General features: G+C 38.9%; 3 protein-coding genes and 1 long non-coding RNA gene across 8 annotated transcripts; 2 read left to right on the top strand and 2 right to left on the bottom strand.

The window, feature by feature from the left end:
* Positions 1-3,151: 3,151 nt before the first annotated feature.
* LOC125552686 lies at positions 3,152-9,653 on the bottom strand. Of its 4 annotated transcripts, none has more exons than XR_007303730.1 (10): positions 8,820-9,653; positions 7,781-7,956; positions 7,546-7,695; positions 7,255-7,298; positions 6,903-7,037; positions 6,146-6,216; positions 5,023-5,132; positions 4,560-4,851; positions 3,967-4,015; positions 3,152-3,424 (listed from the first exon to the last, which is right to left on the bottom strand). It is a non-coding gene; the product is annotated as an uncharacterized LOC125552686 (long non-coding RNA). The 4 variants fall into 4 exon arrangements; XR_007303729.1 differs by having other exon boundaries at positions 7,781-7,920; XR_007303731.1 differs by having other exon boundaries at positions 3,963-4,015; positions 7,781-9,653.
* Positions 9,654-9,737: 84 nt separating this feature from the next.
* On the top strand, positions 9,738-11,337 carry LOC125552685. Its single transcript, XM_048716318.1, has 3 exons — positions 9,738-9,874; positions 9,969-10,112; positions 10,880-11,337. The coding sequence occupies exons 1-3, from the start codon at positions 9,846-9,848 to the stop codon at positions 11,028-11,030; spliced, it is 324 nt and encodes a 107-aa protein (XP_048572275.1). The 5' UTR covers positions 9,738-9,845; the 3' UTR covers positions 11,031-11,337.
* A 418-nt stretch (positions 11,338-11,755) lies between these two features.
* Positions 11,756-12,849, top strand: LOC125552684 (protein FAR1-RELATED SEQUENCE 5-like). The gene is made up of 3 exons (XM_048716317.1): positions 11,756-12,043; positions 12,166-12,538; positions 12,655-12,849. Exons 1-3 carry the CDS (start codon positions 11,950-11,952, stop codon positions 12,701-12,703), a joined length of 516 nt encoding a protein of 171 aa, XP_048572274.1. The 5' UTR covers positions 11,756-11,949; the 3' UTR covers positions 12,704-12,849.
* Positions 11,968-14,173, bottom strand: LOC125552683. 2 transcript variants are annotated; one of them, XM_048716316.1, is made up of 4 exons: positions 13,924-14,173; positions 13,016-13,828; positions 12,774-12,929; positions 11,968-12,670 (listed from the first exon to the last, which is right to left on the bottom strand). In XM_048716316.1, exons 2-4 carry the CDS (start codon positions 13,802-13,804, stop codon positions 12,518-12,520), a joined length of 1,098 nt encoding a protein of 365 aa, XP_048572273.1. In that variant the 5' UTR covers positions 13,805-13,828; positions 13,924-14,173; the 3' UTR covers positions 11,968-12,517. The 2 variants fall into 2 exon arrangements, with proteins under 2 accessions (XP_048572273.1, XP_048572272.1); XM_048716315.1 differs by having other exon boundaries at positions 13,016-13,817; positions 13,924-14,143.
* Between the last annotated feature and the right edge of the window lie 1,323 nt (positions 14,174-15,496).

Here is a 15,496-nt window from a genome sequence, read left to right as displayed (position 1 = left end):
CTATTATATTTATTTTTTGCTTTTCCGTTTTTTCTTAGTTTTCATCAATTTTTTTGTTTGTCTTTGGTTTTGCTTTGTTTTTCTTCATTTTTCTTCGTTTCCTCATGGGTTTCCAAGGTTTTCTTTAGGTTTTCATTTTCCTTGGTTCTGAGATGTTTCTTTCTTCTGTTTCCTTGGTTTTCATTGTTTTCATTCATTTGTATTCAACATGTGTCTAGTTATTATACACATTTTTAAATGTTATTTATACATCCGAAACATTTTTATATAGGTTTAACATCTTTTAAATAAATGATTAACATTTAAGAAAATAATGTTTGATGGGTACTTTTTTCATACAGAATTTTCAGTGTATATCAGGAACATATTTAATACAAATTTAAATTTTTTTTAAATATATGATTAACATTTTAATACAAGATCAACATTATTTAGAATTTAGGTTTTAATGTTCTATTCTTTTTAATGCATTTCTACATTTTTTGTATATATCCGGAACATTTTTTGTACATGTTTAACACTTTGTTAATGGACGAATAGTTTTTAAAATATTTATGTTTGATGTCTGTTTTTTACTACACATTGTACATTGAACATTTTTCATGCATGTTTATCATTTTCAGAATATATTATTAACATTCTCTTGATACATGATCAACATTTTTTGAAATTTGGTTCTTATGTCCTTGTTTTTTAATACAGTTCTAAATTGTTGGTATACATCAAGAACATTTTTGTGTACACGTTTAACATTTTTGTTATAGATAATTGACATTTTTCCTAAAACATATATTTTTGGATGTCTACTCTTAATACATCCTACTATCCAGGGGTAGTTACCCCACGTGTCTTATATACTATCATGTGGTACTAAATATATAATTTTATCATTCAAGATATGTTAATAACTATAGATAAGATAATTCAAAGTGAGTTATATGAAAAATTTACAAGTTAGCTCATGGTTTTTATTATACTTGCGAGATATATACATATTTGTATGTAAAAAGAAGCATACTTAAAATATGATACATATTACCTAAAAAGTAGTATATATACTACCTAAACATATTTATATACTACATACTACTCGTACATATTCTCCGATTTGATAAATACTACATACAACATACAAAATTCAACTGGTGGTAACCATCACCGATGGTAGATAAAATTTGTATATACGGATTGAGTATTCGTCACCCTGGGTGAGATATAGTTATTTTCCCACCCCCCCCCCCTCTATTTTAACATCAATGCACTGTAATTTTAGTCTTTTTTCAAATGTAAACAGAGAACGTTAGAAAATATATAATCACTGTAAACAATATTTTACATTACGTAAAATTACAAATGTAAAAACATAATGTAAAATGTATGTAAAATACAAAATTTCTGGTCTTATGACCTATATTTTTTTTCTTAAGCCAAATTTTATGCGATGAATCAATATCAATGTAAATATTTGTATTCCAAATGTAATTTACTTATGAAATTATCATAATATTACCTCGGGTGAAAAAAAACTTATTCTGCACCCTCGATGATGAAATCTAAATTCTTCATTTTCGATAACTTAATTTTATGTCTACTTTTTCAATACTCATTGTATATTTTTTGTATAAACGGAAACATTTTTTCTATACACATTTAACATTTTTCAAGTAAATGGTTAATTTTTTTCTGAATTTATGTAAAGTATATTTTGTAATATATATATATATATGTTTAGAATATTTAGAAGTGTAAACAAAAGTAAAAGCAAAAATCAAAACCTAAAAAAAAGAAAAAAAACAATAAAGTGGGCTCCTACGCAACTAGGCCGGCCGGTATGGCGCTCGCTTTAGGCGAGGCTACCGTCGAACTCGTATCGAGCCACATATAGGCACGCCCACTGCCTTCTTTGTATAGAGGACTACAGGTCCATGAAAGCACATAGAGAAATATATACCGCAAGGGCTATGTTTCCCTTACTGCAAGACACATCCTCGTCTCATTGCTCCTCTAATGGGCCGACGCAATATTGTAGCGTCCTGTGGGTGGTTTTGGAAAGTTTCCATTGGCCGGTTTGTATCCGTTTGAGGTTTCCGTGTGGGTTCTTTCTTCGTTGTTTTTATATGTTTATTAGTGTCAATTTCTTCAGGGTTTTTCCTTTCTTGTTCAAATACATGTTAACTTTTAAAAATAATATATATATTCCAGATACATGTTAAACATTTTGTAGATTCACATTAAACATTTCGAGCAAATGTTTGACATTTTGTCAAATACAGTTTGAAAATTATATGCAGGTTGAACATTTAAAAATCAACTTTAATTTATTTTCCAAATACATATTGAACATTTGCCAAACACATATTGCATATTTTTAAAATAGATGCTGAACTTTTTTAGAACACAGAATGAACATTATTCCTAAATGCCGTGGAATTTTTTTGAAAACATGCAAACTATTAATCAAACGCACATTTTTTAGCAAATATTGAACATATTTCATAAATGTTATGACCATTTTAAAAAACGTGTGAAACATTTTTTTGTCATGGACTTCTTTTTAATGGTACAAAATATTTTTCCGAAATTAGGCGAATATCTTTTACATTGTATAAACCTTTTTACATAGGCCAGGAAGTTATTTTGAAACACACGAGAAGTTTTAAGTATGGTGAATAATTTTTTGAATGATATGATTTTTTTTACAAATCTAGAAAAAAATTCACGTTACATAAACATTTTTTATGCACGGTGAACTTTTTTGAAATTAAGTAAATTCAATTTGTAAAATATATATACATTTAGAATATTTCCGGCTATAAACAAAAGAAAAATAAAAAGCAAAACTAAAGGAATGAATGAAATCAACCGCAGTCGACTGGTCCGGCTCAATTGGGGAGTCCCTTGAGGCAAACGGTTCTACGGTCTCACCTACTAGATAGGAACTGCGGCTTGCCATACAAGTCATATCCAACCGGTAATACATTCATCAAAGCATTACAAATATATATAAAAATAGCATGATATTGCGGCCTGCCACACCCCACCCGGTCCCGTTTTAGCTAATCCGGTAATATACAATAGATATCTTCGAATTTTTAATGATCCAACATATGGTATATATTTATTGAGTCTAACAATCCAACACCTGGTAGTATTACTCAAAAAGCATAAGATAATATTTACTTACAACAGTAATGGTCCAATTCAAAACATCAAATCTCGTTACAGACCATCGGTGCATTTGTTAACAATTGTAGCATGAAATACCTAAAGATCAAGGTTCCGTACTATATACCAAAAGCAGGCCATACAAGTTATTTATTTACACTGCTTCAATACAGCATTGTACTAAACTATGTAGTTGGCTATGAGTAGCTTGCTCCAAACACCTTGTCATCTGATTTGCTTGATATTGCGATGGACGCATCTGTTGAAAGACATCTCGTGTTAGCCAAATTATGCATATAGTGTGTGTATGTATAGCAAGAAAACAATTTCATGCACTGGCCCCCTATAAAGGTTTTGGGCAGTGGGTGATAGGTGGTCATCCTAATCCTTAAAAATGAAGACACATATACAAACTTCCTTAAAGTTTGGTGACTGTTTCAGAGGGCATGGTTATGTCCATCCTAACTCATGAGATCTTATGTGTTCTCAAATCACATTAGTTATTACTGGTCCTTTTCGTAACATAGTCAGATAAAAGTAAAAAAGCACAAGATTATATGATAAATTCAAATACTTCTGACCAAATCCACGACCAGTTCAATGTTTGGCTTATAGAATGATTGGATACTACACCACTGATAGTTTTAATAACTAATATATGAGAAATTCAAATACTTTTGATTGAGTCCACAATGAGTTCAATGTCTGGCTGACGGAATGATGGGATACTACACTACTTAAAATTCGGACTCAGTAAGACTTGAAGGAATATGATATGTTGTCGCCAATTTACTTACTTACCCTCCTTCCCTCATGATGTGAAGTGTAGCAAAGTTTGGTGAGATTAGGCCTGAACAGATATAAGAAAAGAGCATGAGCAAGAACAAATAACATATACATCTTTTATCGACTTGTCATAGATAATGTAGGATAAACGAACTAAATATGCTTTTGAAAAATAATGTGAATTTACACCACCTAAACAATTGAGAGATTAGTCATAATCCAAAAGCATTGTTCTCTATAGAACACTAATTAGACCATGTGAAATCAGAGCAAGAGTTTGACACGAACAATAGGCAACAAACTGGAGCTAACAATGCAATGTGGTCTAAAGAAGACAAATAGACAATGTATTGGCCAAGCTATTGACATCCCATGCAACATTTATCTGATTGTTCTTATTCTGTATGGGTAGTTGCAGACTGGAGCTAACAAAATTTAGGAATAACAGGTAGTGCATATACGTGAGTGATGGTCACACATAGCAGTTGAAGCATAAACAGAGCATATTGGAGAGGAAAACACAATTTACGAACCCAGACTGAGCTGCGGGTGTTCATCCTACTCTACTGAAACAAATAAAAAAGGGTAGTGTGTAGGATCTGCTATACCTAGGGCGTGCAGAGGCAGCAGAAGTTGAGATCCTCTCGGCGCGTGGTTCATGCCAGATCTCCTCACCCACCAATGGAAGGTGCTCGTCCAGAATAGATGGGGCGCCCAAGAATCAAGCGAGGAAGAAGACCACCGGGAGGATGGTAGTGAGCTCGCCCACCAAACCCTAGGTCAGGGCCTGGGGCAGCCCGGCGTGACGGAACCCACTAAAACATATAGGCCACCGTAGCGGCTTGAGAGGAGGGGCGACGGGGGATGGACCTCAGGCCACAATAGCAATAGAAACATAATCTGAAGCAAGATTGATCAGGTTGCTTTTTTTAACTGATTAAGAACTGCTGCAATTTATGTTGCCGATGCATGGTTACATTGTAGTCAACAGGGACTGGTAATGGAATAAAGAAATGACTATACTGCAGAGGAAGCTCATAACTAAAAGGAAACTGCAAGAAAAGTAACTACCTGAAGAAATAGGAACCACAACAACTATCTATATCAATTGCTCCCTCTGAATCTCTATCAATCATCTACTTCCTTTGGATGAACAGACGTAAATCGCAGCAAAATTCACCCTAGAAGAATAGAGTACAAAACAAATATAGTCAACAATTTAAAGGTACCACCGACAGTAAACATCATAGCAAATAAACACCATATAGAAGCATGACCCTTTATTAGAAATAGTGCCGTGCGTGACCTATGACTGAAACTACAATCAGGATAAAGCACAAACACAAACGATGTAATAAACTGGGTGTTCACCATATTGTTTCCTATAAAGCAATAGTGTAGGTTGATTTTCTAATATATAACTTTCATACCATTGATTAGAGGCAATAATACAAAGTGATTTTCTAAATCGTTCATACCATTGATTAGAAGCAATAGTACAAACTGATTTTCTAAATCTTTCATACCATTGATTAGAATCAATAGTACAAACTGATTTTCTAAATCTATAGCTTTTATCACATCTTCACCAATTTCTTGGTACCATTTTTTCTATAGCACCCAGTCATGTTGATCCTCTATCTGTATATGCTTATCCATATCAGAAATTCTAAATTCAACTAATTCAGTTAGGCTCTAATTGTCCAAATTTTAGCAGTCAATGTTATTAACTTTTCTTATATTGTATCATGTGCTCTTAAAAGATGGCATCCAATCGGAGATGAGGATTGTGCGTGTGAGGCGGGGGGGACAAATCTTCTATATCTAAATAGGGGCACCCCACTAGCTGATTTTCCTGGCTTCTCGTGAAGCCACGTCACTCGAATTGTTTTAGCCATTGATGCAGTATCCCTCGACAGCCCGCAACCGTCTGATTAGGATCCATGTGCCAACTAAGTTAAGTTCTTCTTTATCTATTTACCTAGACTGCACAAAAAATGGGCACATCCACCCAGCACCTACAAACTTATTTTCTCATGGATACCGAGAAACATGTTTGTTTGACTGACTAACGACGTGGATAACCGACACTTTTCAAAATGGACTTTGTACTTTAATTCAAACAACATATAGTCAACCAAGCAACATCCTATATTCTTCTTGCACATAGATAGGAAGAAGAAGAGAACAAAACTGTATCTGTCAATGCCACTTGCCACAACCACTATGTGCAACCCCACGCAGCGATCCAATGGAGATTAGCAACTGCAAAACAATATATAGATAGTAAAGAAACAACATACTGTTAATCAGTTAACATGAACCTAAGAAAAATGATAAAGAAGAGGAGAAAGAGGAAACTGAGAAATCAAAATCCTAGGAACAAATAACCATCTGAGCAATAATGTTCCTATCAATCGAACCAGAATAAACATGAGTTAACCTTAGGAAAGGATATGAATAATTCAGACACACCATTGCAACAGGTGAAAAATTATTCAGTACAACAGAATGGCGTAATCGAAGAGGGGCAGACAACACATAAAACAATGCATGTTTGATAGGCTAATTTATTTATCACAGGAGTGTAGCGGAAGTGGATGATTGCTAACAATAGCATGTCACTACAGATATATTTTCAAGCCAAATGAATATGTTCTACAAAAAAGCCAATTCAAGGCCCGACGTTGATAAAGCTGCAGGACGAATAAAGGGTTAAAAGATATAGCTTTCCATAAAGAGTATGATCATTGGGAAACCACACAAATATCAGTAAATTAGGCATTTTTAAATTTCCTCATGTGATACCCAATAAACTGCATACGTTCTTGTCTAAAGGTACCCACGCATATTGCAAGCAAGCCACCAACCAGCAATAACGTACATTTGTGAATCCAAGTTGCCCAGATCAAAAAAAGTAGAGCAGGACCGATTAATGGTTCCTGATATACCTTGCATGCCGGTGACACCATAGACCGTAAGGCTCGTGCATTTGTCGCTATGTGGTTGAGGAAAGCTCCCTACACACGCTTGAATCCATTGCATGTCGAGAGTAAGCACGACACCATGTAGAGCGATTGATGAAACTGCAATCAAGTGGACAAATTTAATAGAAAATTCACGAGTATGTGCTCATGTATATCTATCATGTATCAAAGTATTTCTTCTTTTCTTATCATAATCAAACAAAAGCATAAGAAGACATGAGCTATTATATTCAGAATTTTATTCAAGACATGAGTAATCAAAATACTACTGAGCGCACAGTCAGTATTAGGAAGTAAGCAAGTGTTGGTTACTTACTCTCATGGTAACTAAGAGTAGAGCAAAGCCTAACGGAATTTTGCCTGCACATCAACATGAGAAAAACACAGAAAATGTCATATATACAAATAGAAGCATAAGAAGTGGTTTTAGAAAATATATCAAGGTGCAAAGATAAATAGAACTACTTTCAATATATATAGTAGATGCCAATGCAAGGGACACACAGTTTGAACCTAATTAATTAGGTGGCAACACAGTGAGGCCAATCATTATATCAAATTGTGAACCAAAGAAAGAAGGGAAGTAAGTTGTGATGGTTAAAGATACCTGAACTTCTTTCCTCTGTATCCACATGCAGTGCAGCAGCAGCCATCTCCATGTGGCAGATATTTTTTGCCACGTCTATTGCAGGAAACAAACCTCCATGACTCCCCAGGGACCATATTTTATGACGACAGTGCATCTGAAACCTTCAAGCTTCACAAGGAGAGGGAAGAATCATTACATAGACCAACTGGGTGCATGCATAAGAACCAGCAAAGCATAGGAGATATGAACTAACCAAAACTGGTACGCTCTCAACGCACAGGGCTCAGCCAGTGTCTTAAGATCAATCTGGTTTGTAGGGATGTGTACCTTTGCTGGTTTGTTAGTAGCTTCAAGAAGTGCAAGTGGCTCACCGGCTCAAATCGATCCATGAATCTTACAGAATCAAGACAGATTGGTAACTCTAATGACCTAACTTCCAAAAAATTGCTAACATGCATAAGTGGGATAGCGTATCAAAATAGGGTCATACGTGTGTTATACCTAACATATGCAAATATATTAGACTTGCATAGCTGGGAACTGGAAGATGTCATTAAGCTAAAACGGTAGCGAAGCCACCGAATCAGAAATACAATCAGTTCTAAAAGTTATGATTTTCTGTACTTTGTTCTATAGTCCTGTTATATATGATGATCTACTGATGGTCAAATGCAACAATGCTAGAAATTACTTTGCGTCTGACTGAAATTTATTTAACCTCCCTAAAGCATGAACCAGACCTGCTCTTAGGTACCAGCTTTGTTAGTCGAGCAAGTGCATGTATACTCTTTTTATGATTTCCTTCTGATGTCGGAAATATGGAGTTTTTACCACCTCACTCCCAAACAGCGGATACGCAGCGGCAGGCAACATCATCTTGTGTTGTATTACTACCTTACTCTCACAGAAAGCACATACATCATGCTCATAAAAATATAAAGAGCCGGCGAAGCTTACATCGGCAATGGCACCAGGAATAACCACAGAAAGCTCATCTAAACTTTTAAATTCCCAAGCGTTTTCCTTTCTCTCATGAAGTTAAGCTTCAGTATTACTCTCACAGGAAGCACAAATCATCACAACAAATTAAACTAAGCTATGTGATGAGCACAACTACTTCAAAGTATAGGATATTTTCAAAGAAATTCTAATATGCCTTGGTTGTAATGATTAAGGAACAACCCCAAAACCACCAACACACACCAAACAAAGGGAAAAAATGGATATTAGATGAAGAATAATAGATATCAACACATAACAAGTAACGAAAAATAAAGCAGGGCGTAGTTTACCTTATGAACCAATCAACAACAGCAAGGTCCAGCAGTTTCCAACAGTGAACAGGATTCCAAGGGCACTTACAAACTGAAAGAAACAAACCAACATAAAGTAAAAAGATAAAAAACATTAACCAGGAACTATAAATTTGAGCACAACCATCTCAGAGAGTTGTTACTGGGGTCGTAGCATGAGTGAAAGCGCATTAGTATTATTACTTATACTCATACAACATTATTGTTTTAACTTAACTAAGCATCCGACAGTGTGTGAACAAACACCATTTTGACAAACCAAATGACAGAAAAAACATTTTGGATCTACTGTTAACTCGATTCGGTTTCGAAGGTAATGCTGGTTCAAGCGAGCAGTGCAACCTGCAATACTCTGGGCATGAAAAGGACACACAAAATTGGTCAGTCGCAATCATGTGTATGTGTGGCCCTTAAAAAAACTGCAGTTTCAAATAGCAAAAGAGATTCGGTTTCAAACTACAGTTTCAAATAGCAAATAAAAAATCATGTGTATGTGTGACCCTGAACGCCGTCCAACTGCAGTTTCAATCACCCTCGTTTGTTTCCCTTTGGATTCCCATCACGCCTTTCTTACTCCTTGTATACTCGCTTTAGAAGGGGTGCGGGCTTTTGGAGGCCGGCCTACAGGCACGCCGCAATCTTGTGCGTTGGAATGGGCCTTGGGATTGCGTATCAGTCACCTCAGTCCAGCTGTGTGGCAGGCCTATGTTTTGAAATACGGTCCGTGATACAGCTAGTATCACGTAGGCGTATGCTGTTCGGCCCCTCACCGATTCCTGTCCCCCGGCCTGCTGGACAACTCATTTGGCTGGGCCGGCATTTTGGTACACTATGGACTTTTCGAAACAGAACAGGTTTATGGGCCCGGGGACATGTGGAGCAGGTAGATCCACGCGAGCAGTTTTCATCGGCATTATCCTCTCGTCCACAGAAACATAGAGCTTGCATCGGCGGCGGCTCTCTTATTCCAGACGGGCACGGCAGCGACGATTCCCCAACGGTGAAATGTCGACAGACGCACTGGAGCTCAGCGGGTATGTTTTGTTTTTCCAGATCTCTATGCCCCCTGATCACTGCCCCCATTTTATTTGCAAATCCATCCACTGACGGCGATATCCTGGACTGCAGGAATTGTGGTGTGTTCCCGATGGAGTCCCAAGATTCCATGACTGCCCCAGCTCTAGAGCTCGAGAAGGGTGACGAAGAACTGATTGGTGGAGATGGGCAGAGATACGAGCTGTGTTCTGAAGCTACCAGCGGCTGGACGAGGAGGTCAGTCTTATTTCTGTTCCCCCACCATGCTTCATTACCACGTGTTTTAGATTTGGGGATGAATCTCGCAAAAATTTTGGTTGTACGACCAAGGGATGCGTTTTTGTCAGCAGCATTTTCAACTAGTTCATTGTATGGAGTAGGTGTGTTGTTCTGTTCTGCTCATATCTGACGCAGAGGGCAAATTTTTCATGGTGTTCACTTTCACGTTTTTAGATTTCAGAGTGGCACATAGCACTCTATCCCATAAAGTATTTTTGGATAGTCATCTGCTGTGTATTAATTTGGATTCCAGTATTACTTAGACTGCTAGCGCATGTAACAAAAAATTGCCTGCCCTTACTGGACTTTTAGGATGATCTGGTGGATTTTAGCAGGCTGTTCATTGGTTTTAGGGGTATGCTATTTCTGATCATGTAATTAGATGTGTTTTTTCATGATTTACATGATGAAAAATGGTAAAAAGTTACCTGACAGTGGGAAATCTATGTGTGAGCTTAACGTTTGGGTTTCATAATTAAGGGAGAGATAGTTGGATCAGTAGCTCCCCGGATGCATACATAAAGAATGTCTGTTTGGGTTTGTATAATATGATGTTCTGTTTAGTCTAGAAAAATAACTAAATGTTCATTTAGTTGCGTGCAGAAAAATAACGGTTATGGTTGTGGAAATGTACAGTTTGTAATTAGAGATGGATACTGGTGGTTTGAATAAAAAAATGTGTCTAATTGCTAACTGTTTGTTTTTGGTGCGACATACCGTTTCAGGGTGAGGCTAGGGAAGGCGCCTGAAGAGAGGGAGATGAACCCTGACAGGAAAACAGCTCTTGAGTCGTCTGTCCGTGCTTATGCTGAAAATCGTGAAGGGCATGTCATCAATCCAAAGATTGGCACAGAATTTGATTGGCACAGAATTTGACTCGCTGGACGAGGCTTATGAATTCTACAACCTTTATTCATGGGAGACTGGTTTTGGTATACGGTTGGCAAAGAGCAGGCTAAATGTGCAAAGAGTACGATGTATGCAAAAGATTGTGTGTGCCTGTGCGGTACGTGTGCGGGAAAAATAATTTTTTTCCATGCCTCTGGTATAATAGTCGTGTATCAAGCTAGTTTCATTAATATCTGAACTGTAGTTAGCATGCATCTTTGAGAAAAATTATTTGAGCGGGAGGGAGTGTAGTAGGATGTAGACAAGTCTTGATGAAAATTGTGGTTGATGGCTATTTTTCTTTCTGTAGGGTTCCCCATTAAAAGAGAACAACCATTCGTCAAGATGTGGTTGCAGTGCAATGATAAGGCTGCTGAGATCCAAGGATGCTGGTTGGTACATATCAGAGCACAAATCAGGGCACAACCATCCGCTCTCTATTACATGTGGCCAGAAAATGCATTGGAAGTCGCACAGGCATATAGATAGATACACCAAGGATCTTGTGAAGCAGTTGAGGGACAACAATGTTTCCCTTGGGAAGGTTTTCAGCATTGTTGGTAGCTTCTTTGGTGCTGCGGAGAATGTGCCATTTACAAAAAGGTCTCTGAAAACATTGTGCAGGAAGCTCAACAAGGAGCAATCGGATCTTGATGCGGTCAAAACGATGAACATGCTTGCGGATATGAAAGCTGATGATCCAGAGTTCAACTACACAGTGCAGGTCGACGAGGAGAGCCGCATAAGAACATTAATGTGGGTGACAAGTAGAGGGTGCGATCAGTATAGGTATTTTGGAGATGCAATAACATTTGATACTACATACAGGACAAACCTGTATGATATGCCGTTTGGCCTGTTTGTTGGCGTCAACAACCACTTCCAAAGCATAATATTCGGTTGAGCCATGATGAGAGACGAGAAAGAGGAAACATTCAAATGGATATTCAGGGAGTTTGTCTGCATGGTGGGTGGCAAACATCCGCAGACAATACTTACAGGTTTGTGTGCATAACACCATAATTCCATTTCATAACAACATTCTTTTAGCGTTATAGTAACCAGCACGTTGCCTGATCCGATCATTTTTTTCATTTGTTTTTGCTTCTATACGAAAATGCAGATCAAGCACGGTCTATGGAGCTTGCTATTGAAGCAGAGCTGCCAAACACAGTGCACCGTTGGTGCAAATGGCATGTTTTGAAAAAGGCTAAGGAATCCATGGGTGTTCTCTGGAGCAAGAACAGCAATTTCAAACTGGAGTTCCACAAGCTTGTCCATCACATGATAACTGAAGAAGAATTTGAGGCTGGATGGGACCAGATGTTGGAGAAGTACTCGCTGAGGAAGCATCCATTCTTGACGCAGATATATGAGGTGAGGCATAAATGGGCAAAGCTGTATTTCCAAGGGGTGTTCTGTGCTAGGATGACAAGCACTCAACGGAGTGAGAGCGCAAACCATCTTTTGAAGGGTTACGTGCCGCCATTCTTCGTGTAAGTAGATCGCAACATTGGCGAGCATGGAGTACTTGCTCTTTTCGGGTTGAAAGCTGGTTTGGCAATCTTTCCTGTGCCCGCAACATTTACATGTGACTCAATACCCCTTGCAGGCGTATCATCCCTGACCTGATTTCCGTAAACATAGTTAGTCCTGGATGAGAAAATGAAGAAAATTTGTCTTGTGGGTTGCGTATGCCGTTGGAAAATTGAAGAATAAGTTCAAACGTACCTTGCCACCGCTGAAAGTGACTTCACCACCTGGGATGTTTACTGTGATTTGCTCGACCATCTTTTTCATTGACTCATAATCGTACAAGCCTATTCTTGGTGTTACTCCTTGTTGCTTGTTTAGTAGACCGAGCTCTAAGTTGTCGAGAACAAACACCTGTTTTGCAGCAAAACATATGGGCATGAATGAATCCTGTTTTAAAAATGTAAAAAATGAATTTGTTTGCTAAAGAAATTACTTGCCTGCAGGAACAGATGGCATCCAACTATATGTATAGTTGGGTTCCTCTTTGAAACATCGGTTTTGAACTTCCTAACTGCTTGTAACAAATTCTTCAGCACATATGCCCCCCAGTTCCAATCTTTGATCTTGTTGACATCGTTCAGTGCAGCCCAAAAATCTACTGATATGTAGTCATGTTTGGCGGTCGGAGCAAGCACATGTCCAATGATGAAAATCACAAAGGCAATTTTGAAACAATGCTTCTCTGTTTCCGTTGATTGTTCTGTTATGGGTGCAAGCAAGATTGATTCAGCAGCTTTTAGGCTGTGTGTGCCTTTCTCACCGAATGATGCTGCTACACGCGTGTACTCAATACAAGCTTCAGATGGTTCAACGCCTTCACCTTGAATGGTTAGATTGCCACATGGGATGCCAAATACATAATTTATATTCTTGTCAACCAAATCCAACACCCCCTGTGACTCCAGGTTCAAGGAGCATGAATCTAAATCAACTCTATCCATCAAGTACGCACTGTATTTCAGATTAATCTTTTGCCATGACTTCAACTCTAACATTCCTCCAAAACCGATTTCGCTAACTAACTGCCTCTTAAATTCGCTAAACTGAGCAATTACTGAAGCAGCCTTTAGCACAGATAACCGCGAGGTGAAGCATGGTGTTCCAGCTACCCCCGTTGAACAACCTGATCCATCACCGTCGCTATTCCAATCTTCAACAGATTTGTCACTATTTTCTACACGGTTTATAACCATCGCAGCTTGTATCCCACTAAAAAGGCCTGACATTTTTATAACTCCCCTAAAAAAATGCTGTGGCGATTTAGATTGAGGACGAACGAGCAAGAACACAAGAAAGAATGAACACGCCGGCGGCGAAAAACTAAGTGGGGATTGGCGTTCGGTACCTCTTCCGTGCGGAGCAAATCGCCGGCGGCTGGCGTCGCGCAACGCCGGCAGATGAGGGGGCTCGCCGTAGTAGCACCGCTCGGCGGCGAGGCACAGGCTGCCCCACCTAGATGCGTCGGAGCTGAGGTTCCGGTGAGGAAAACAGAGTGAGAGAGAACTAGGTTGGGTGGGGGAGGGAGATGACAACAGGGTGAGGTTGATGTGAGGGAATAGAAAAAATGGAGACGTGACACGACTCTAAAAGTGGGACACAGAGGGTGGCGTGTAGCTGTACCGCATCGCCCAGAAAAACTTGCTGCACCCAATACTAATTAGGGGACATGTTTTCATTAGAGCGCATGTGTACCGTGGTCAAGTGGAATGGTCAAGTGCGTGTTTAACTAAAAGCTTCTAAAACTTCAAGTGTAAAGACAAGAAAATGTTGAAATGTTGCGGTAATCTGCTGACTACTGCTAATTCAGGTCATTAGGCATAACGTGGCGAGCGGGAGAACTGCCTTCCGTTCGGAAAACACTACCAACGTCATTAACGATGATTAAAAAAGGTGCACTATAGCACTAGTGTCTGTTTTATCTGGTCAGGGATTCGCCACGAAGGGACTTGTGCCTCCATTGCCTACGCAGTGGACAAGGGTCGACCACGACTTGCACATCCAGTTGGAGTGGACACGGCTCGACCACGACGTGCACGTCCCGCTGGTACAGATGAGAGAATGGCATGGTGCATCGGTGCTGCAAAGTCAAAACATGTGCGTACATGTCAGAAAGGTTGTAAGACACCCTAGGGGCTTTGCATGTGCGTGGGCCAGCGCTGGATCAATACAAGCAGAAAAAAAATCAAATACAGCCTCTATACAATGGCAGCGGGAATCTAGATGGTGGTCGGGCGGCAGGGATAGCGGCCTGCCTGATGCTCGGCCTCCATTAGCATTTTTCGCTTTAGAAGCCACTATGCTGATGCGTATAAGGTTGCCATATATCGCAGCATGGCCCACATCTGCTATGCCGGCTGTTCGTACTTGGTACCCCTCCAAAACAAATCATGCACCACGAGTTGGGAGGTGTTGAGCAGGCACATGGGCCATGCACAGGAATCTTTCATCACGGCCTGATTAAAAATCAGCAGTCCCCTTAAAAACATGTTTGACAGACCCAAAACATTATTATTTTAAGTAAACAATAATTATCAAATCATGCTAATTAATTATTTTCCATTTAGCATGGCCCTGGTAAAAGTCGAGGTAAATTTTGAAAAATCAACGCAAGCAGCCAGATTCAAATTTTAACCCGGCATCCAGTACAGGAGCCGCACGTAGGGTCTACGAGGCACATTCAGTACCTAGCTAGAATATAATTAGTTCTTCTTTTGAAAGTGAGATTATAGTTAGGTCTTTTTTTCAAAATAAAATATAGTTAGTTCTAATCAGCTCAGTTTGTTTCGGGTTAAAAAGGGATCATCACTTAACCATCATCTCCACGACGCCACCTGTACGAGACTCGGCACATATCCTCCGCCGGATTCCCGCATCACCTTAACTAAAGAAATCCCGCGACTGGTTCTTGAATCTTTCAC

Source organism: Triticum urartu, chromosome 4 (genome assembly GCF_003073215.2).
Source record: "Triticum urartu cultivar G1812 chromosome 4, Tu2.1, whole genome shotgun sequence".
In the NCBI taxonomy this organism is placed as follows: Eukaryota; Viridiplantae; Streptophyta; class Magnoliopsida; order Poales; family Poaceae; genus Triticum; species Triticum urartu.
This window is presented reverse-complemented; position numbering and strand designations above follow the sequence as displayed.